We start from the raw sequence: 24,482 nt of genomic DNA, 5'->3' as shown, positions 1-24,482 counted from the left end.
CCTTCTCTCTCCTTCTCTCTCTCCTCCTCTCTCTCCTTCTCTCTCCTCCTCTCTCTCCTTCTCTCTCTCCTCTCTCTCCTCTTCTCTCTCCTCCTCTCTCTCCTTCTCTCTCTCCTTCTCTCTCCTTCTCTCTCTCCTCCTCTCTCTCCTTCTCTCTCCTTCTCTCTCTCCTCTCTCTCTCCTTCTCTCTCTCTTCCTCTTTGCTTTGTTCTCTTGTTTCACACATGACAAAGAAACAGAGAAAAGCTGCTTCCTTTAATGTAAACAGAATAAAAACTCACATTTCTATCCTTTCAAACTGAACTTCACTCTTTTATGATGACTCATCCGTTTGAGATGTACTGTGATTTTTCCATACACAGGTTTCGTGGATGCGTTTGGTTTGATGTGTGTTTTTGCTTCTTCTCGGGGCAGAAAACCCAGACGAGCACTTTAAAGACTGTTTCCATTGTTCTCTCTGCTGCAGCTCCTCGTCCCTCTTTACACTCTTTAGTTCAACTCGTTCAAACGTCACGAAACAAGTTATATGTTGAGGTTGTTTTCCTTCTTTCTCTCTGTTTTAATCTTCCTTTGTCTTTCTTTGTTAACAAAAATCAAACAGCATCAAGGCCGGCGAGATGTTGCTGCAACGAGCAGGCGGCGGTTAGGCCTGAGCGGCCCGGCTGTAAAACGAGACACACCTGATGCCAATTAATCCAGACTTCATACACAAGCTGGGTCCCATTTCAGAGCTCCGCTTCCTCCTTCAAACGGCTGCACTTCAAGGCTGGAAATGTCATAAAGGTTTCCCCTCGACAGAAGGAGCCGCCGAATAATTCGGAGAACTGCAGCCTTGTTTTTGTGAATCTGTGGGACGCGACGGGGAAGAAGTGTACGTTCAACCGACCGGTGCTGAGGTTCCTCACTTTATATTTGGAGGTTATTACGTGAAAAAGTCTGAAAGACCGAATCACAGAAGGTCATCAGAGCGTCGTCGTTAGGAACGAGCTCTGAGAGCTTCAGGTTTCAGATCTGATTTTACTCTTTAGACTGACTGTCGTGTGAGATACAATCGTATACGTTCAAGCACGCGTTACTTTATATGAAGAACATCGTAAAGTCTGCCGTTTATCTTGAGATTAAAAAACTCTGGAATTGTAAAAAGCTGTTTTTGCCGACTGAAGTTATCGACTTCCTGTTTGTGTCTCTGAACCCTAGAAATTCTCTCTACGTGTATTTATACACACATATATATATATATATATATATATATATATATATATATATATGTATATATATATATATATATATAATGATTTAAGCACTGCATGTTGGCTATTTTGGGGTAAAACAAATAAACCTTTAACTGATATGTTCGGCATCAACATTGTTTTGAATCTAAACTGATCCATCTTCATCTCCAGCAGCTCACTGAGTTTAATCCTTCAGGACAGACGGACTTATTTTTATATATGTAACATATATTCTATATGATTGTTAGTTTATCATATTTTGGTTTTATTCTTAACAATGTCTTCAAACTATCGCGCCGTGTTTATTGTCATCGCCAAGTCAAATCCCTTCTGTGTGTGATGCTAATGTTGTGTTTGCTATTTTATTACAACTTCTAACAGGAAGCGTGGAAGCTGGATCTCTGCTTGATACAAAGGGTCTCCATGTGGTTCCTCTGACGTGTAGTTTCATGTTACGCCGGCTGAGCAGCTACAGCAGCGTGACCCCTGAATGCACAACTACAAACCCCCGAATGCAAAGCCACTGACACTCTCCCAAAGCCTCATGGGAACTGCAGTTTTTTGAACAAAGCAATTGTTGTAAAATCAACGATTGATGAGAGAAACCTTCTCTCGGAGGCTTGGATGAGGCAGGACGTCTCCGTCCTCGTGTATAAACTGAACGTGACCCGTGTGAATGCGTGCTTCGTACTCCTTCGGTCTGCCTTTCCTCATTCTTCTGGGCCTCCCTCTCTCTCAGTGTTTCCTGCTGGACCTCTGCTCACTCTCAACACCCTCCTCCCACGTCCTCCCTCTCTCCCAGTCTAACCACCGCTCCCAAGATAATTGCAGACCACAATGAAAACACGGCCTTCAGCTGTTTAACCCATCACTGTGAGGAATGAGAGGGAGAAGGAGCCCAGGGGAGCGATGGAGAAAGTGGAGAGAAACGAAGCTAAAACTCTCTTTTTAAAAAATAGAAATGCTTTGCTTTACAGATGCCACGGCTGTGTGTCAAAGTGTGACTAAAACAATATTGAATCCAGTAAAATACAATATATGACATGAATGTTGCAGCTGTTAAACGTTTTATTTGAAATGATCGTGAATCTATCGGATTCAACGCTTTATCTCTGTGTTTTGTTCACACTGTGTTTTTTGTGGATCAGATTCCAGTGAGAACTGCTCACGGTCCTGAACAAGAGAACTACAACAAAGATGTCGCACACAAGTCCGCGGTTTAAGTTAGCCGGAACACTTTCACATCTCATTGGTTGAATTAAAAGGTTTACTTTGAGCCGACCAGAGCTGGTGATTGTTGGACGGACTCACCGAGACACTTATGTTTGGAGGTTCACAACCATCATCCCCACTGACGGTCAAAGCCCTTCCACGTCAGCATTAGATGATAAGAGCAGCAGATGTTTTAAAACGCGTCAAACATTCTGACACAAGAGAATTGCTGCTCGTATGAAACCGAGTCAACGGGGACTTATTCTACCCAAGTAATGTCACAAACGTGCTTATTTTAAACACAATCTTTTCCTAAACCTGATCATGTTCTGTTGCATAAGTAAACCTAAAAACTCAAGAAGCCTATGTTGGGAGTTTGTTTCAGCTTCATGTAACGGGGCAGACACTGCACACATCCTGTGAAAACACACGTTTATTATGAAAAGACACGACGTACGTACGTAACGAGCAGGAGCCGAAACGCCTCCCTGAATATCCAACGCTGAGGATAGAGAGGAAACGGACTAAGAGTCAGAACTCGTTGAGCTGGAAGTGAGATGGTGTCGTCTCTGTTTCTATTTTTCTTGTTCTTAAAAAATAAAAATCAATGTTGAAATTGATTTTAAACTATAAAAAGAGATTCCGCTCTCATTCAGAGGAGCGTGAAGCCAGCTCGTGCTCTTTGTGAAGATGAAGCAGCAGCTTCCCGTCACGCTCGTGTTGTTGTTATGATGATAAACGCGTCCGTGACGTGTTCTCCGTTGCTCCATAACTGTGAAGAATCGCTTTGTGAATCCCATCGTGTGCGAGGACTCTGCTTCCTCAGCGTCCGGTGTTCACGGTTCAGCGGAGATGTTTTCATCCAGCGGCCCTGAGGACAGAGTTACGACTACACACACACACACACACACACACACACACACACACACACAAGCTTTATACCTACAGTATTATTACAAAGAGCCGAACCTGTTGTGTGGTTATGAAGACGAGTGTGATGGTTTATCAACAAGAGGAACAAGTTTGCCAGATATCAAAGCCACACACACACACACACACACACACACACACACACACTGGTCAAGGGAAGGTCAGCACAGTGTTCATGAACTGGACATTTCACTCATCGTTTCTGGGAATGTTCATTTATTAAAGCTGATTATTAAAATGTCAGCTTTCCCCTGCAGCACCTAGATGTGTCTGTGCACTCTCTGGCTGTTCTGTAACATGTTGTATTCAGTGACGAGAACCTTGCTCGATGTTTTGAGGTCAGACGTTGTGTTTGGAGTTTCAGAACACTTTAATACTTCTCAGGGCGTTTTTCATACTCGGCCTGAACACTCGAATCTCAAGCCATGATCACTTCTTTGGAGGATGAGTATGAGAAGTTAATATCCGGTCGTCCTCCATTCTGCCACGATTCATACTGAACATGGTGACACCTGGTCTAAGGCAGGCTTGTGTTAAAACAATAACAGAACAACAGAACAGTGTAATAAAGTAACAACGTAACGTATCGACCTCATGAAACACGTAACAACATAACAGTGTAACAGCGTGACGTGTAATAATCTCCTTAAAGAGCACCTTGAGATGCTTCCTGGTGGTTTATTCCGCTGCTTTCTGTCTTCATGACAGCAAAATTAATCTCAGATTCAGATTAAATAGCAACATAATGAATAAAAAGTCTCTTAATTGTGACATTTTCGACCACAACAATAATCTTTTTGATACTTTACGTGAATTAAAACCTCACTGATCTACCTCAAATGAGTACCGCTCATTTCCCCGCTTACACGTACAACACGATCCAACAGTCCGTCATTAGGAACGAAGAGGTTTTTACAACTGTGTTTAAGATGCGCAGTTCAAAATGATCTTTTGCTTCCACACGGCTCTCAACGTGGTGCCGGCAGAGTTGGAGGCTAAGCTAACAGCGCTAACAGTGCAAAACAACAGTGCAAACGGGAGCAAACAGTGCTGACAGAGCTAACGGCGTTCACCGCTACATCACCAGGACGCCGCTGACGGTCTGGAAGGCGTTATCGGCTGAAACCGGATGCTGTTATATGAGAGCAGAGCAGAGCTGTGAGCTAAACCAATGGGGCACGCTCACGTGCACTAACATGCACTAAAAGCCATGGGTTAGGGTGAGCTACGTCAACAACGCAAAGAGAAGCTCTGATAACACACACAGACAGACTTCATTCTCTGAATGTCATAAAGAAAACCTTTAACAACACAATGAAATGTAGTGAAATCCAAAGTGAAAATGAGTTTAGCTCTTTGTTTTAGACTTGTTTAACTCATACAAACACATTTTTATTTAAGGTAATATGTCTCTGGAGGGGCTTCAGATTGTTAAAAATACATTTGACAGTTTTCCCATGGATGATGTTGGTTTAATATTGTATGTTTGTTCATACCTGATGTTAATATTGTGGTCAGTGTCAGATCTCGGTAAAGACAAAGCATACATTAATCAGCTCCATCTGTCCTCTTTAACTGTTTTCATTGGCAAAGCCAAACATAAGAGCAGCAAGATGGCCGACGTCCATCATTGAATCAACATCCCACGCCAAGTCTGCCGGCCTCCTCCCTCTGCTTCTACCACTCCTCTTCTTCAGACTAAACTCATTCATTTCCTGATAAATATGCAGATCAATTGTTTGCTGAATTGTTTGACTCGATGGTTGATTAACTGAGAGGGAAAGGAGCTGCAGGCCTCCTTCTTAACTCAGTCATACAAACATCTTCTGTCTCCGCACTGTGAGCGGGAAACAGCTCCGTATTCAGGAAAACGAGCACCGCTTCCCTTCACCTCCGGGGGAAAAATAACGTTTATGATGTCGCGTACGTGATAGTGACACATTTAAAGAAAAGCAGAGCCTTCATTTTAAGACCTCTGGTGTGTGAGAGAGTCTCCATGCTTCATCCTTAACTCAGAAGCTCAGTTTAGTCGACTCTGAAAGAGGCGCCGACAACTGACTTTGTTTAAATCAGCCTGGATCACATGTGCAGACTCAACATCAACATTCTTTTATTGTTGAACACAGTCTAGCCTGGTGGATTAGGTATCAGCTGTAACTCAGAGCTGCTGAGTTATCTTTATCTCAATCATCCATCAGTGCACACCTGCTATTCACGTTCAATGGCGCCCCCTGATGGCTGCCCCGGGGAGGAGCTCGACAACTATTAGACCCAGAAATCCTGTGATTTAAGTCCCAATAATACAAATATACCGGCTAATACCACCGGCTGCTTCCAAAGAATGTATTTTGTTTCTACATTGTTATATTCTGCTTATTTATTTATTGTAACGGATCTGATTTTACTGCAGTTTCTTTGAGTGAAGACAAAGCAAAACAAAGTCAGTAGAAACAATGAAAATGTCATTAAAACAGAAACAACAAAACAAGAAGCTTCATGTTCCCAATTATGCTTTGGTTGTTTCTTATACTTCTAGATGTTTATGTTGCTTATCACTCAGTGTGACAGGGAGGAGTATTCGGGACATCGTGGGTAAAGTAAAGTAATTACTGAGCTGGGCAGGTGGGGGGTAATATTCAGAGAAATAAACTTGGATATTCTCTGAGAATAAAGTGGGAAATTTACGAGAATAAACGTACACATTTATGTTAATAAACTCACAAAGTTACGAGTAGAGAAATCATAAATCTTTATTTAGATTTATGTCACAACATTAGTTGTATTTTTTGTGAAAACCTCAGAGCTTCACATCACAGATCCACCGTTAAACTCGGCAGTGTATTAATTGTATAAGTATTTATTTATGTTCGTAAAAGAAGGCAGAAAGAACATGAAAGAAAACGTGTTTTAAGTGTCTTTCAGCACCGGCTTCACTCAGAGCTCGTGCTCATAATAACACGTTAGGAGCAAAGACATTCAGGTTTTGCATATTCGGCGTCTTTGTTGTGATGAAGTCGATCCTCCTGATGTGGTGCCTCGAAAAAATCCTAAAATTAGGAACAAAATAGCAGATTTTATGATCTCACAGAGTATTTCTCCTAAATTTCTAGTTAATGTACGACTTTAATCTTCTTTTATATATTTGTTATATATTTGAACCTACAATGGTCCAAACCTTCACTATAACTCTTTAAATGTTGCATTGCTGGTCTCTTCTGTGCGATCAGTGTTTGTCACATTTTAAACTCTTCAAAACATTGCTCTCTAGCGCCACTAGTGGTCAAAACCTCAAAATGAATATATGAATTTATATACTTTTATGGCAGCTATATCGAAAGACTTAGAAGGTGAATAAGTTGTTGACTTTTAAAGAATCTATGTTATTATTCATGAAAATATATCATCAAAGGGACAAGTTGTCATGAATGAACAAATAAAAAGTGTTCTACTGCTGCCGTTCATTTGTCATTCCACTTGTTGTGTTGTTGTTTTGTTTCTGCATGCTGTGAGCAGAGATGGGCAGTATTTATATTACTTGTATTTGAAATACGTATTTCAATTACTTTTGAGTATTTTGTCATTTGTATTTGATAGGGCCGATTAAAAATCTAACGTAATTTGTAACAAAATACTTTAGAGTGGAGTAATTTTGTATTTAAAATACTCAAAATACTTTCTCCACGAATCAAAAAACAGTTCACGAGTTCAGTCTTCAGATCTTCAGGTTCAGCTGATTGTCTGTCAAGTTAAATATTTTATCTGAGTGTGACAGATGTCAACTAGCTTGATGTATAATTTATGTCTGGGTCTGGCTACATAGCCTATTGTATATACATGGTGATGGTTATAATATCAAGCTAGCGATCGATGCTAACATGCTAATGATGCTAGCACGCTGTCTAGGCTAGTGCATAGCCAGTGTTTAGCAAGTTAGCTTATCAGTGGAGTAGCTAGCTATAGGAAGAGGGAGATTGGGAGCTTGTATGTCATATGTGATGAATATTTTCTTGTCGACACAAAGCCAAAGTTTATGGGCTGTTAATGAACATTCAAGACTATACAAACAGCATTTAACAAATCTGTTGAATGTTTAAGAATCATTTGAATCCAAATGTAAAAATGAGTAAAGACATAACTTTGGTATTTTTCTTATAAAACGATGTCATTGTGTCACACTGACTAACGGGACAGCAGGGTTTTAAATTGGTTCAGTATTAAAGGAACAACATTGCAGACAGCAGACGCTTCATGGTTGCAATTTAATTGCTCCTCACAGTCAATGTATTTTTTTTGTCATTTTAAGTGTCTGCCAACATTATGGAAAGAACCCGACAGAAATACAAAGACAAAGGTTTTATTACTCCGTTTGTGAGCTTTTATGGTCTGGTTCATGATTACGTGGGACGTGTACGTGTTTTTTGCAGTTAAAGGTACGAATGGATGAGAACAGCCGGGGATGTGACGCAAGGTTTCAGAACGAGGCTTCACCTTGAGCGAGACCTGGTTGCACACATTAACAAACCATCTGCATGAAGAGAACGGTCGAGACCAGTTTTTAAAAAACCCTGTTAGTCACCTATAAAAAAAGAAACTTGTGAAAGTCCCCGTTTAAAATCATGCTCCAGAGAAACTGGTGAAGGTCATTCATTAGCACCGAGCATTGCTGTAAATGATGGATGGTTCCTGTGGCCCCCAGAGGCCAGTTTGACCACTGTTGTTATGCCTCATTGAGCAGAATTGTCGTCATATTTTACAGGCTAATAAAATACAGATTACACTGAAAATGGGACGGTCCAAATATTGAAATATCCCCAGAAGATCAGGGATCATTTCCAGGTTGCAAAAAGTAATGAGACACATGGAGGAGATGCATGATGCATGATGCATGATGCATGATGGATGATGGATGATGGATGATGGATGATGGATGATGCATGATGGATGATGGATGAATGATGGATGATGGATGATGGATGATGGATGATGGATGATGCATGATGGATGATGCATGATGGATGATGGATGATGGATGATGGATGATGGATGATGCATGATGCATGATGGATGGATGGATGGATGGATGATGGATGATGGATGATGCATGATGGATGATGGATGATGGATGGATGGATGGATGGATGATGGATGATGGATGATGGATGATGCATGATGCATGATGGATGGATGATGCATGATGGATGGATGGATGATGCATGATGGATGATGGATGATGGATGATGGATGATGCATGATGCATGATGGATGGATGGATGATGGATGATGGATGATGCATGATGGATGATGGATGATGGATGATGGATGGATGGATGATGGATGATGCATGATGGATGGATGGATGATGGATGGATGGATGATGGATGATGGATGATGGATGATGGATGATGCATGATGGATGATGGATGATGGATGATGGATAATGGATGGATGGATGATGCATGATGCATGATGCATGATGCATGATGCATGATGGATGATGGATGATGGATGATGGATAATGGATGGATGGATGATGCATGATGCATGATGGATGATGGATGGATGGATGATGCATGATGGATGGATGGATGATGGATGATGCATGATGGATGATGCATGATGGATGATGGATGATGGATGATGCATGATGGATGATGCATGATGGATGATGGATGATGGATGGATGGATGATGCATGATGGATGATGCATGATGGATGATGGATGATGGATGATGGATGGATGGATGATGCATGATGGATGATGCATGATGCATGATGGATGATGCATGATGGATGGATGGATGATGCATGATGGATGATGGATGATGGATGATGCATGATGGATGGATGGATGATGGCTGATGGATGATGCATGATGGATGATGGATGATGGATGGATGATGGATGATGGATGGATGATGGATGATGGATGATGCATGATGACGGACAGACGGGCGGATAACAGACGCTCTGTTCCGGTCCTCTTGATGACTGAGCCTCCAGCCACAGGGAGGGATGCGGATCCTCCACTAGAGTCCAGACTGGAAGGCCGGCTCGGATATTTTGTACATTCACGTCTCTCACACGATGAATTGTACCAAATGTATTTTAACCATTCAAAGCTTCTTTTGAAGTTTTCAATTGAAACTGTCTTCATATTTTATAACTTCAATGTGAATAAAATAATTCATCCGATGAAACAAGTTAGTGTTTTTCTATATTGGATATAACTCGTCAGTGCTGCTAAAAGCCAACAAATAGTATGATATACAATAGTATGATATACAATAGTATAATATACAATAGTATGATATATAATAGTATAATATACAATAGTATGATACGATGCACTACTGAACCGTTTAACGTTAGCTTCCCTTCACCGGTCTCTCTCTCAGACTGTAAGAAGTGAAGTGTACGTATCATCTTGTTTTTTTTCACTTCCACCCAAACATGTAAACAAACATTTTATTGCAAACTTGTTGACAAAACAGAAATATGCTTTAATATCGTTCAATGTCTTTAAAATAGAGATTCAGTCTGTAAGAGAGTATTCATGATCAATCATTACATTTCATTATGAGCGTTTCTTAATCATCTAAATGTATTATATTTTATTATATTATATGTTTCTTTTACTGCATGCTGGAAAAACACTTCATAATATCAGTTCTGAGGGATGCTGCATACATAAGGTTGATTCTATTATTAGCTCTACTACTTTATGATTCTGGAATAAAGCCTTTCACGCTTTACCAGCTCGCCGTCCGGCTGAGATCTCAGAATCCTCCTGGAGCACTTTTCACCCTCGCGTGGTTTTCTACTGCAGGACTTTGAGGACATCGATGCAGAGATGATGAACCACCGTCTCAGGGGCCGCTGATGACCTGTTTGATCCAGTCGGTGAGCCGGGTGACGCGAGTGTAGACGCCGTAGTAGTCTGGACGCCCGCAGCCTTTGCCCCAGCTCACCACGCCGGCGAGGAACCAGCGACCCGACGGCTCCTGGCACACCAAGGGACCGCCAGAGTCCCCCTGACAGAGACAGGCGGCGTTAGAAGGGGGCAGGGGGTGACATCTTAATGTCTCTACAGCACAAGATGACCACGACAGGCTGATGACCAATACTGGTGACTCAACTATGATGTCACTCGGGGCCTTTAAAACACATTTTTATGGACGTCAGGAACACAAGTACTCGTCCAGGATGTATGTTTACGATGAGTCTGTTCCACTTTTGTGCCTTCAGACACTAAATATACCATGACTAGATGATTCTACCCGAATGAAATGTGTTATATAACTATAAAGTATTACAGGAACCATACGGAACATTAGATATCTGTATTTAGCACCACATATAATGCCTCATATCTGTCTCTTGTTCAATGCAGCTGAAGAAAAGGTTGATTGAGAGCGGTGAGACTGAACCACAGCAGTAAAGGTGCAGCCTGGAAAGCCACAACAAGATCAACTCTGTAAATCTGAGGGGAACTGCAGACATAATCCTCCGTGGGTTGGTGGTCACCGTGAGCGTCCGTCCACATGTTGGCATTGTACGTCTCTGAAAACCACGGATATGTTGAATGTTCAGAGCATGTGACGTATGACGTGGTGTGAAAGTTAAGTGGTGTAATAACGAGTATAAGAAGAGAGAAAGTCCACTAAGGGCAGGTGGGAGGGGTGATGGACAGGTCAAATGAAAAGTACGTTGTTACATTACATTATTAATGTTGTAAGTTGACCTTATGTTCTGGTGTTACGTTAAGTAGTTACGTTAAGTAGTTGCGTTATGTTGTTACTTATGTTTGTAACTTGACGTTGTTGCGTTACATTGTTACTTTATGTTGCTACGTTATGCTGTTAGGTTACGTTGTTATGTTATGTTGTTACCTCACGTTGTAGTTGTGTTGCCTACACCGTACGAATCTTTTCACAACTTTAACGACATGGAATTGTACGTTTCTGGAAGAGTGATTTGAGGCTGATGTACCTGACAGGCGTCTTTGTCTCCACTGCGGTAACCAGCGCAAAGCATTCTGGGAGTGACCAGGTGGCCGTAGGAGCGAACGCAGGCTTCCTCGCTCACCAGGCGAACGTCCACCTTCTGAAGCACATTACTGGCACTGCCTGAAGAGGAGAAGGTTCAGAGAAGGTCAACGGGTGACACCCAAAGGATTCACAATCTGTTCTTCCTCTCCCATTTATACAATGAAGACAATGTCTGCATTCACTTCCCCTTCCTCGTGTTGCTGTATTTGGCTACATGGAAAAAGAAAAAGGTCTCTTAAGTCCACAGAGAGCTGAAATTCAAAAGCAACAGTCAATTATGTCACAAAAAGCCGTGAAATGATTTCTCCAGCTTCAACAGAAACCATTAAACGTATTTATGTTACCGGCTATCAACCAGCGGCGACCTTTTCATCCTTTCAATGAAAAGAAACCACTTCACTGGAAATATAGTGTTGTAACCGCACTTTAACATCTAATCTACCTCAGCTCACCTCAGACGTTACGAAACCATGAACATCTCGAAATGTTTGTGAAACTGTGTTTCTGAAGAACACTTTCCGTCTCCAACGGCCGTCTTCTGTTCATCAGAAACCACAACCCACTCTCTTCCACCCACATCCCTCCTCCTCCTCCTGCGTCTCTAATCTAAATGAGCTGATTTCATGTGTTTTTGTTCCGTTATCACCCACAAAAAAACCTTCTAATTCAAAGTGCTACTGAGGATATGGGGGGTTTTACAGGCTGCACATAGAATCACTTCCTGTGAAAATACTGCATTATTCTGTGTAATACCATAAGCCATCGGAAAAGAAGTTGAGTGCTCATCCTGTGACAGAAATAAAAACAACTTTGGACAACCTTTATGAAACAGACCTACGAGTGAAAAGCACCAAATAAAAGTCCATTTTAAAATGCTTCATGGTTATAAACCTGCACACTTACAAGGCCTGAAGCTGATCCTGTGAGTCACAGACACCAAAACATGATAATGGGATGAAAAACAATTCCTTTACCTGCAGTTCTGAGGAAAAACGACGGCGGTTTGTTTAAAGAATGACTGTGATCACAAAACGACCCGTTCTCACTCCCAACATCACAAACATACTTATTTTAACCCAAAGACGATCGAACCCTAAACCTAACCGTAGTTTATTTTGAAAAGATACTCAAAGTACATGTTACTTCATGCAACGCTACGTATCCTCACACAACGGGTCATCTTCAGTCCAGCAACACGAGTCCATTTCTGCTCATTGCATGAATACAGTCTTTTCAGAATAAACTTCTGTTTTATTAACTACTTGTATAGGTTGGGGAAAAGATTGTTGTTGGAAGTCATGTGACTAATAAATGAACATGGATTTCTAGTTTCCCAAGGTAAACGAACAGCGGCCTCCAGGCTGAAAGATCCCGCCGAGTGTGTGTTTATGCCGTCTTTATACTTCCTCATTCGTGATTACGTGGAATAACACGTTCAATTATTTCTACAAATTACGGGCACGTTAGTTTCCGTAGGTTTCGCTACGACTGCTGGGTGAGAACAGCGTGTTGCGTATAACAGGCAGGAGCTCACACGCCGTCTCCGAATGTCCACAACGGACACTAGAGGGGAACAAAGAGTTTAAGGTGGTTTGAGGACACGTTGTCCAAGGGGTCAGAGGTTAAATCTGAGAGAAGACAAACTCTCACTTCCTTGCGTAGCCATTCTCCATCCGTCCAGAGCGTCACACCTGTCCCAGTCTCCTCTCATTGCCTGCAGTCACAACTTCCCCTCCTCTTCCATCCCCTTGCCCCTCCACATCCTCACCTGCTTCCCATTGCACTGATCAGTGTCAGTATATTCAGCAGCCCGTCTCCACCCACACTTTGCCAGGTTGTCTTTGTTGTGTATGCCTTTTGCTCTCCAGACATTTCTGATTTAGTACCAAAGAAAGAAACAAAGAACTTGTGGAACACTCAAACTTAGAGACGGATTGATTAAACAGCTGGTGCAGCTCGATCCCGTTCTTTACTTCCCTCCATAGTGACACATGAAACCAGCTCTGAGATACAACCTGTGATTAAGGAGAGAACTGGTGAATCTCCCCCCCCCGCCCCCGTATCCGCTCCCCTTCCCTTCTCACCCCCCTCTCGGAGAGCCCCCCAGCCGGTGACCCAGCAGAGCAGGCCCGGCTCCAGCTGGTGGGCGGGCGGAGGCAGGCAGGCGGGCCGAGCGTGTCCGGCCAGCAGCGCGGAGGCGGATCGGTCCAGCTTCAGCAGGGCCAGGTCGTAGTCGTGGGACTCGTCGTCGTAGTACTGGTGGAGGTGGATCCGCTGGACTCGCGCCACCTCTTCGGTGGGGCTGCTGGGGTTGAGCAGGAGTTTACCCAGGTAGACGGTCCACACCGAGGGGGAGTAGAGGCTGCAGGAGGAAAGACTTCTTATAAGGGCAATAACGTAATTCAAATGAAGATAACTTTTAAATATAGTTCCACCCAACGGATACTTGAGCAACTGTTACTATCGCTCAAGAACCTTCTTCCTCTTTCTGAATGTCCACTGAAGTAACAACACAAGCTGTTAATCATACAGAGAACATCAAGAGAACATCAAGAGATCAGAAGAGTTCATCCTCTGCAGGATGTTGCAGCTGTAGATTTAGCAGCCGGACTGAACGTAAAAGAAATGTGGAACTCATTTAAAAAACACTAAAGCTGCTTCAGAGCTTTGATGAACAAACATCTTTAGCTGAAAAAGAAGAATCAAAGCGTCTTTTGTTTTGAAGGTTACGTTCCACCACTTCCTCCCCTCTCTTACCGGTCGTCATAGAAACAGTGGGCAGCGGACACCACCCATTGGCTGGAGATCAACGCCCCCCCGCAGATGTGTGTCCCCCGCACCTGAAGGCTGGCCTGCCATGGCCACTCCCCCTCCGTGGCATTGGTCCCGCCCACTATACGGCTGGAGAACTGCCTCAGGCCGCAGTCTGAGAACACACACACACACACACACACACACACACACACACACACACATATTAAAACACACAGAAAATAAATGCTGAATATGTGTACAAAAAAATCAGCATAGTAGTGTTAAAAAGAAGACCAAGATTCTTGCTTGTTAGCTGTTTTTAAATGTATAATATCGTGTTTTTTATTATTATTTTGTGATATTTTTTCCAAAATAAGATGTAGTTGTTTTCTTTTCTTGACATTAAGTCTAAGAAAAGATCCACCCTCCTAGAGTCGTATCAGTTGATCACAGCAGTTGTGGTTCCGACCCACCGGATGAATGAACTCAGTATCGGCTCACCGCACCGCCTCTCGTCGGAGGCGTCGGGGCAGTCGCTGACGAAGTCGCACTCTGGATTCGGCTTCTTCAGACAAGTTCCATCAGCGCACACATAGGTCATGTCTGTACACTGCACACCTGCACACACACACACACACCCACACACACACACACACAAACACGCACACACACACACACTACATTTCATGTTGATTGTTGCATTTCTGACACACAGCACATTTTGTTGAGAGGTAAAATAATGTCACCAAAAAAAGTGAGAAACTAGATTTTGGTATCTTGTGAGTGTGTGTGTGGTGTGCTCGTGATGGTGCGTGTACGTGCACGTTTGCAGGTTTGAGTGTGTTACCATCAGTGCAGTTCATCTCGTCCGTTGCTTCGGGGCAGTCTGGGAGTTGGTCGCACACTTTGTAGTAGTCCACACACTGGCTGTCCTCTGGACACTGGTACTGTGCCACACACACTGAAACACACACACACACACACACACACACACACACACACACGGAAATACACCAGCTTGTATGTGCGTCGGAGACCAGAGAAAACCAGAAAGGCATCGTAACAGAAGTCCAGCATCACAAAACAAGAAGCAGCAGTCAGAGGAATGCTTTTCATTTACAGTTTGAATTTCATTCCGTTTCCTCTTTTGAGACGTGAATGTTTTGGGTTGATAAATAGATGAGCAGATTCAGTGCACTTCATAGAGGGAAATCAAAATAAGGAGTGCTCTTTTAAAGAAACAACACAGAAAGAAAGAAACGTGTCTTTTCCTCTTTTTATATACAAGCTCTGTTTTTGTGCTGCAGATTTTCTCCAGGTCGTCTCTGATGCTGCCTCTCACTGCTGTGTTTCTATCTCACGATCTAAGCTTTTACTCTAAATGAAATAGCATCTCATTAATGATCAACAGTGCACCTGAAGAGCCAAACCAATAATCTAAGTGTGATGGAGCTTCGCTGGATTTGTGTCGTGGTTCGACCCTTCTATAAGAAGTGGACGTAGTCGTCGTGACGTTACTCGTTTTTAAGCCTGGAGTTCAGCATTTTGGTCGTTACCATCTTTGCAACCAGTGAACAGGAAGTGACCTCATCTGGACTGAGGAGGAGTGACGTAGAGACGCCGTATACGTCTCAGGTAGAGACCTGTCAATCACTGTGTAGCCCCGCCCCTAAAGCATCCCCTGCTTTATGGTCTGTTTGACTCTAAATGGACCATCATTTACTAAATGAACATCATGCTGTATTGAAGAAGACTTGAAACTAGAGATTGAGACCATAAACTCATGTTTACAATGTTTACTGAGGTAATAAATCAAGAGAGAAGTAGAGTCATTTTCTCATAGACTTCTATACAACCAGAGGAGTCGCCCCCTGGTGGACACTAGAGAGAATGCAGCTTTAACACATGAAGCATCAGCTCCAACCTTTCTGAACCGGAGGTTGACGTCTGGCTTCAACAGAATATAATGTACAACACATTCGATTAATTCAAGACATAAATAAATACCACAGTTCCTCTCGTCCAGTCCGTTGGGACAGTCTTTGATTCCATCACAAGCAGGAACACAGAGGCCGTTAACAGAGCACAGAAACTGACCTGGACACGCTGTAAAACACACACACACACACACACACACACACACACACACACACACACACACACACTACAAAAATCTGTTCATGAACACGAGTGAAACACAACAGAGATGCCGCTGAGCACACATCCACATCGTACGATCTGACAGGTTGAAGACTCCGTAGCGCAGCTGAAGTCCCGGCCCGGTGAGCGACACCTCCGACCTCATGACGACGGTGGTCACCGCGGAGAGCAGGAAGAGGCGCTCGCTGTACGGCTGGAGGCCTCTGGAGCCACACAGTCTGAGGAGAGGACAGAGAGACCAAGTCAGAGGATCGAACTCCAGAGACGTGTCCCTGCAGAGACAACTGGCTCCGATGGACGTTTGAGAAGTTTAAATTGTATGGAAACCTTTTACAATCAGACACACTTCCTGTCAAACACAGGTGGCGGTTATAAATACACAGTATTTAACAAGCTGACAAAACACAACTTTTTCTGATCTCTCTGCTCTTATTTGTACCGAGAGAATCATTTGAGTTATTTTCCACGTTGTCTATTTCTTGCTGCCACCTGCGCGAGGTGTCCGGTGGTTAGCCGGCTGAAGAGGAAGCAAGAACCGACCTAAAACATCTGTGCAGATGAAGACGTTTTTTATATAGAAGTTGTGTTGTGCAGACTTGTTGATCTCTATTGAAGGTTTGGCACATGAGATATAAAAAGAGTTTTAAAAAAGCCTTTGTAAGTGGCAATTTTGGGCAAGAAATGCCAAAATGGCCACAAAGAGACACAAAAACAATTACAAAGAGACTCACAGTGACTATGAAAAGGGGCCGAACAACCACAGACAGAACACCATAAAGACACAAAATGACCGGCCCATCGTGGTCCGGCCTACCTGCGGTTCTGGATGGTCCACTGTCCCTGTGTGCAGGCCTGGTTGTAGCTGGCTCTGCTCAGCTCGTAGCCCTCAAATTCCAGAAACAAGCCCATCCCTCCGCCGGGCGTCTGAGATCACACGGGACAGCAAACAGTTGCAACACATGCTATCGTGCACGGTCATCAGGAAGTAATGATTCAATCACTCAATCAATCAAAACGTTGGAGACATATCGACGACGAGTGTCTTGCACGTGGATGGATTGCTGAACGGGGGCCCAGAGACTCCGGGGTCCCCCGGGCCTTCACTTACAAAACAACAACAGTCAAAGAGACGCGTACCAACCAGGAAGAGACTTAAAAATGACCTCAAGGAAAAATAAAACATCCACAAATAGATGCAAAAGAGACTCACATCGACTATGAAAAAGAGCAAAACAACTACAAAGAGACACAAAAACGACCACAAACACACAAAGGACACAGAGAGACCCGTAACTACAACAGAGGGGCCGCTGTCTCATAATCAGCCGACGGTCTTACAGTAAAGCTCCAGGTGCAGTTGGTGTCGGGGGGGTAGTAGCTGGGGAAGAAGGGCGTCCTCAGCGTCCCCTGGACCCCTGATGCTGCCGTCAGCTCCGTAGTGGAGTTACAGTCTGAGAGAGAGAGAAGATTTTCAATCCACAATCATATGAAACATTGCTGAACTAGTGAAAAGAAGGTTCCGGTGGTCTGACCCTGACGGTCCCAGGCCCGGGCAGACAGAGAGAAGGGGTCCTTGTAGTTGTACAGACCCTGTTTCCAGACCACCGTCATCCACTCGCCTGAAGACAGGACGTTCACCACACGTTCATGTCTGCTGCAGCCATACACACTGGGGAGGACAGACGGGAAGGTAATTCAAGAGTTTAGAGAATAAAAAAGGGTAAAAAACATCGTAAATATTAGCCTGATATGTCCCCAGCTAATATATCTGTGGATGAAACTCACGACGTGATGAGGTGGGAGTCGGAGGGGGTGAGGGAGTCGTACACCACCAGCCTGTCCCGGCACTCCGGCAGCAGCCACTCCATGCGGAGCTCCAGCTGGGATCCGGGGCCGGCCTGGAGGTGCCACATGCAGGAGGAGCGCTGCGTGTCGGGGCCCCGGAGGGCCGAGGGGCCGCTGGACACCACCTTCTGGTAGCGGTAACACTCTGGTGTAAAACGATGCAAAAAAAAAAAACACAAAAAAAAACGAGAGTTAGAGTTGAGCTCATGTGGGATTTTGTGTTGGAGTAGATTCACGCCTTGATTGTATGTTTGGATTTATTGTATTTATTAAAACACTAAATTAATTGCCATCAAAAGTATTCATACCAGCAATTATTCCAAGAGTTGATTGTTTTTTTAATTAAAGATTTGAATAGATTCTGCAAAGTATCCTCATACAACGGTTCCTATGATATCTTATGTAAAAGTTCATTTACATTTTCCTACGAAAGTCCAGCAACACGTGTCAATTTCTTCTTGTCTTCTCAAAATAAACTTCCATCTTCACAGGAAACAACTTAACTAAGTTTAGCCAACAAAACTACTTAGTTAGGTTTTTGGAAAACATCAGGTTTGGGTTAAAATAACTACGGACGAGCCGTTAATGAAGTACGCAAGTTACGTGACAATTAAATCAACTTTCTGCTTCACATGAGGAACGAACAGCGGAGGAAAGATCTCTGTTTGTTGAACTCTGGTGAACAGTTATGCAGCGTTAATGTCCTGGGCTTTTATTGTGAAAGTTAAGAGAAAGAACGGCAGGTTTTGTAACAAATCTTTGGCCAAATGTTGGAATTACAGTATCCATGTCCGTCATGTGACACCATGGAGCCCATTGACTTACATTGAGAAACAGACTTCTGTTACTCAGAAGACTGTTTATTTTAAAGGTAAATCAACCTTCCTCCTGAGGGCTGGGAGGCGGGGCTAAAGAAAACGCTAGTGAGCATGCTCAGTGGGCCCAGAGATTTGGGTCATTTTATAACACCGGGGTCAAACTTCCATGGGAATGAACGCTGAGTCCAGTCCTCTTTATACAACCATGGTGGGTCAGGTCTGCGCTGCCTTTGTCAAAGTTGAAAGGAGTAATAAAGTGTTCCCTCTTCATTCACGGAGCCTCCTTGTTGAACGCTGCGGTGACCATTTTGAATATGCGATTGGTCGATATAACTCTATTTGTGGTGCGAAAGCTCAGAAAAATGTACCTCGCTCCAATTAAGTTACTTTTTCACATTCTGTGTGAAAGTACTCGTGAGAAACACGGTTTGGGCCGCATGCTAATCACAGTTCAATCACATTGTTAATTGATACAAGCAAAAAAAACATAAAAAAATAGTGTGATACCAAATGATGCTTTCAAAAGCTCAATAACTTTGGAGTCGGTTTCTGTGGAACAAAGAGACAGAAGAGAAGATTTAAAACCAATCAAACACTTTCCTGCTCACACACACTTCATCTCCCGTCTCACTCTCACCACTGACAGACAGCGAGGGGAGATGGAGGAGGTACCCGCTGCAGCTGGCCGTCTCCTCCTCCTCCTCCCCCGATCCTCCGCACCCCCTCAGGCCCTCCTCCAGGCTCCTGGTGACCTCCTCCAGCGTGACCCTCCCAACATGGCTGCCCGGCACCGACATCACCATCCAGAAGTGAGCCACGAGGCTCCCCTCCCTGCATGAAACACAGCCAGGACCATGAAGGTGAAATCATGTGCCTCTGCACCTGTAACCACGCCCATCAATGATGTCACAGTGTACCACAGAGTACACCGCCGCATCACTGCAGCGAGGGGAGGAACTAAACCACTAGAAGTCAGCAAAACAATATGTTCAGCTGATGTTAGGTCGCTCTTTAAGTGCTGATGCATTGTGAAGCCTTTCAAGCACATTCCACGTGATTTATTGAGGAATTGGTCTCCAACAACCTGTCTTCGCACAGCGGTTCTTATGACTTCTTTAAGACTTTTTTTTAAAGTTTTGTTTTGGTTATAAAAATCACCGTTAAACGTCCTTCTGCTCCTCAGTCTTTTCAAAGCAACAAAACTACTTTAGTTAAGTTTAGGAAAAGAGCGTTGTTTGGGTTAAAATAACTACTAAAGTTCTGTGATGAAAACATCAACATTGACATATTGTTTGACACGGGGAACAAACTCTGGTCTTTAAACTTCCTCGTTCATGATTACGTTAATAACACACAAAATCATTTTGGGGAAGTTCCATTAATTACCGAGCATTATTTTTTGTAGATTTAGCGATGAAGTTCTACTGTGTGGAGGTTCTGTCACTCTCACCTTGCAGCTATTCTCGCTGGTTATTGTTACCGTTCATGAAAAAGGTTTGATCCACGTACCCAAAGGCGAACACAGTGGTGTAGTTGAAGTACCGAGAAAGACTGGAGCCCATTATTATCTTCTTTACCTGAAAGACAGAGGAAGACAATATCACCTGTTTACAGGAGTCAGAACCGGCTAGACGCGGATTATAGACTCCTTCCACAATAGAGAGCTGCAGGAACGAGTCCTGAAAACCAAGAAATGACTTTTGCACGTATGATTCCCAAGTCAATGTGTCTTTTAAATCTAGTTATGGTTAAATCAAAAAGCTTCATTCAAAATCATAAAAGTGGATTTCTGGAAAACAGGTTTAATAAACAGTGAGAATGATACGATCTGTATCTTATTCCGTCTCTCCTCAAACCCGTTGCTGACTAATTTAGAACAACGTCTAAGCACTGATTGGACAGAGACGGATAGAGTTTGTGGCATGAGATGACAAAGGAAGCGTCGGTTTCCACCACTTTCAATCACTGCCGATGAATACCTACGACTACTGCAGATTCATTTGTCCTGTGAATTAATGCCGATTGTAACCATTCCCACTGAAGACAAAAGACAGACGTTAGTGGGGGTTTTGTCCAGGAGGAAAAGAGGCTTCATGGAGCTGTTTTTGGAGTACTGCTGCTCTGAGTGAGGGAGCATCGAGGCACTGAGGTGGTTTCCATCTGGATTATGTTCCATGTAGATTATGTTCCCTATAGATTATGTTCCATGTAGATTATGTTCCATGTGGATTATGTTCCATGTGGATTATGTTCCATGTGGATTATGTTCCCTATAGATTATGTTCCATGTGGATTATGTTCCATGTGGATTATGTTCCATGTGGATTATGTTCCATGTGGATTATGTTCCCTATAGATTATGTTCCATGTGGATTATGTTCCCTATAGATTATGTTCCATGTGGATTATGTTCCATGTAGATTATGTTCCCTATAGATTATGTTCCATGTGGATTATGTTCCCTATAGATTATGTTCCATGTAGATTATTTTCCCTATAGATTATGTTCCATGTGGATTATGTTCCCTATAGATTATGTTCCATGTGGATTATGTTCCCTATAGATTATGTTCCCTATAGATTATGTTCCATGTGGATTATGTTCCCTATAGATTATGTTCCATGTAGATTATGTTCCCTATAGATTATGTTCCATGTGGATTATGTTCCCTATAGATTATGTTCCATGTGGATTATGTTCCCTATAGATTATGTTCCCTATAGATTATATTCCATGTGGATTATGTTCCATGTGGATTATGTCCCCTATAGATTATGTTCCATGTGGATTATGTTCCATGTAGATTATGTTCCCTATAGATTATGTTCCATGTGGATTATGTTCCATGTAGATTATGTTCCATGTGGTTTATGTTCCCTGTGGATTATGTTCCCTATAGATTATGTTCCATGTGGATTATGTTCCATGTAGATTATGTTCCCTATAGATTATGTTTCATGTGGATTATGTTCCATGTAGATTATGTTCCATGTGTTCTTCCTCACCAGGTAGTTCAATTGCATTGTGAAAACTACATGTAAACACAGAAAAGCAGCAGCAGTCTTGGTCCCTTAGGAGGCAATTCTACATCAGCGTCATTCATGGAGGAATTCATGGTCCCCACTCACCATGATCCGTACCCCCTTGGCCTCCTTCTTGAATGCAGGGCTGCTGTGAGAGGACAGATCGGCAGAGAAGTTCCTGTTGAGGATGGACAGGTAGGCCGTGTACTGCTGCTGGACTCGAGGCTCCAACACCCAAACCCTGTACTCTGTCACAGAGGAAGGTCCACACTGCGTTAAATAAACACACGGCGATGATAGCGGAGACTGTGCTTTGAGCTAAATGCTAACACGCTCTCAATGATAACAGGCTGATGTATAGCGGGTATAATATTTACAATCGTCATCATCTTAGTTCAGTGTGATTACTGCTAATTAGCAGAACTCCACCACGGTCACATGACTTCACCTTAGTCTATAACGGAACTTGGGGACGATGAACAAAGTAAAAAAGAGGAAAACTCTGTACCCAGGAAGTACCAGGCCAGTGTGGCTCCTGCGGCGACGAGGATGATGAAGAGGAAGGCCAACACACACTTACAGGACCGAGCCCTCTTGGTGGGTGGAGCCACAGCTTGGTCACCAGCTTCTACCTGTTGAGAACAGACAAAAACTTTGACTTTCTATTGGGGTTGAAAATATAAAATCTGGCAGTCTGGAGGATCTTTTCACGCAGCGTCTGAGTGAGGGAGCATCGAGGCACTGAGGTGGTTTCCATGTGGATTATGTTCCCTATAGATTATGTTCCCTATAGATTATGTTCCCTGTGGATTATGTTCCCTGTGGATTATGTTCCCTATAGATTATGTTCCATGTGGATTATATTCCATGTGGATTATGTTCCCTATAGATTATGTTCCCTATAGATTATGTTCCCTGTGGATTATGTTCCCTGTGGATTATGTTCCCTGTGGATTATGTTCCCTGTGGATTATGTTCCCTATAGATTATGTTCCATGTGGATTATGTTCCCTGTGGATTATGTTCCCTATAGATTATGTTCCATGTGGATTATGTTCCATGTGGATTATGTTCCATGTGGATTATGTTCCCTATAGATTATGTTCCATGTGGATTATGTTCCATGTGGATTATGTTCCCTATAGATTATGTTCCCTATAGATTATGTTCCCTGTGGATTATGTTCCCTGTGGATTATGTTCCCTGTGGATTATGTTCCCTATAGATTATGTTCCATGTGGATTATGTTCCCTGTGGATTATGTTCCCTATAGATTATGTTCCCTATAGATTATGTTCCCTATAGATTATGTTCCCTGTGGATTATGTTCCCTGTGGATTATGTTCCCTATAGATTATGTTCCATGTGGATTATGTTCCATGTGGATTATGTTCCCTATAGATTATGTTCCATGTGGATTATGTTCCCTATAGATTATGTTCCATGTGGATTATGTTCCATGTGGATTATGTTCCCTGTGGATTATGTTCCCTGTAGATTATGTTCCCTATAGATTATGTTCCATGTGGATTATGTTCAACTGGGTTCTTCAGTTTCTCTGGTGAAATGCATCATCAGGCAACAACATGATCTATTATTTTGACATTTTAGGAATTCAAAATTACAGTTTCTTTTACATTTCATCGCCCACAACTAGCATTTATTTATATTCTTATTCCCATCAGTAATACATTGGACATATGAAACATATATATAAATGTATATATATATATAAAAAAGGCACATTTTTATTTTATAGCCTTAACAGTTTACCTTAAAGATGACTCAACTGATTTAGCATCACTCTCCTATTGTCGGACTCACAATGAACAATTAGAAAAAGGATCGAAACAGAAGGAGCGTTTTTCTTCCCTGGCGCCTACATTACCCACAATGCAACCCGAGGTCTGGTAAATCCAACAACTTTAGTGACATCAGTCAAGCAGCTCCCACTGGAGCCACACACATAGCTTTAAATGTAAATGAAACACTTTGATGTGTAATAAATGAGTGGAGTTTTCCTTTAAGGCTTTTCTAAGAGGGGGCATTTTGAAATAGCACTTTTCTGCTGCACCCATAAGCCTTGAGCTAAAGTCTTGATTTGTTAAATAAATATGAATGTGGGTGTGTGAGTGTGTGTGTGTGTGTGTGTGTGTGTGTGTGTGTGTGTGTGTGTGTGTGTGTGTGTGTGTGTGTGTATTGTATTCCTGCCTTTGTATTGATTGCTCTATGATTGCAACAAGATAAAAAAAGAGAATAGCCTTTAAAGTTCAGTTAACGAGTCCACATTAATGTGAAGCTGTGTGAGTGAACAGCTGTTGTTAGTATCATCATTACTGACCCCGTGGTTCAGAGGACCAGCTGAGACCACCTGATCACATGAAATCGACTTCTTGGAGCCGTGCCCGAGCGCCATCGCCTCCTCACCACGCGTCCTTTGCTCCTTGAGAAATCATCTC

At 42.8% G+C, this 24,482-nt stretch overlaps 1 protein-coding gene across 1 annotated transcript; it reads right to left on the bottom strand.

Moving 5' to 3' along the window:
* Window positions 1-10,240: 10,240 nt before the first annotated feature.
* tmprss6 (transmembrane serine protease 6) lies at window positions 10,241-24,439 on the bottom strand (the record flags this gene model as incomplete). Its single annotated transcript, XM_079159136.1, has 18 exons — window positions 10,241-10,405; window positions 11,364-11,500; window positions 13,507-13,784; window positions 14,180-14,348; window positions 14,678-14,794; window positions 15,024-15,137; window positions 16,184-16,282; window positions 16,412-16,554; window positions 17,151-17,260; window positions 17,675-17,787; window positions 17,869-18,005; window positions 18,122-18,326; window positions 19,507-19,548; window positions 19,637-19,830; window positions 20,509-20,576; window positions 22,129-22,271; window positions 22,532-22,651; window positions 24,361-24,439. 18 exons carry the CDS (start codon window positions 24,437-24,439, stop codon window positions 10,241-10,243), a joined length of 2,433 nt encoding a protein of 810 aa, XP_079015262.1.
* Between the last annotated feature and the right edge of the window lie 43 nt (window positions 24,440-24,482).

This window comes from Pholis gunnellus (genome assembly GCF_910591455.1).
Source record: "Pholis gunnellus genome assembly, chromosome: 5".
In the NCBI taxonomy this organism is placed as follows: Eukaryota; Metazoa; Chordata; class Actinopteri; order Perciformes; family Pholidae; genus Pholis; species Pholis gunnellus.
The sequence above is the reverse complement of the archived record's forward strand: the minus strand, read 5'-3'. Positions and strand labels throughout refer to the sequence as shown.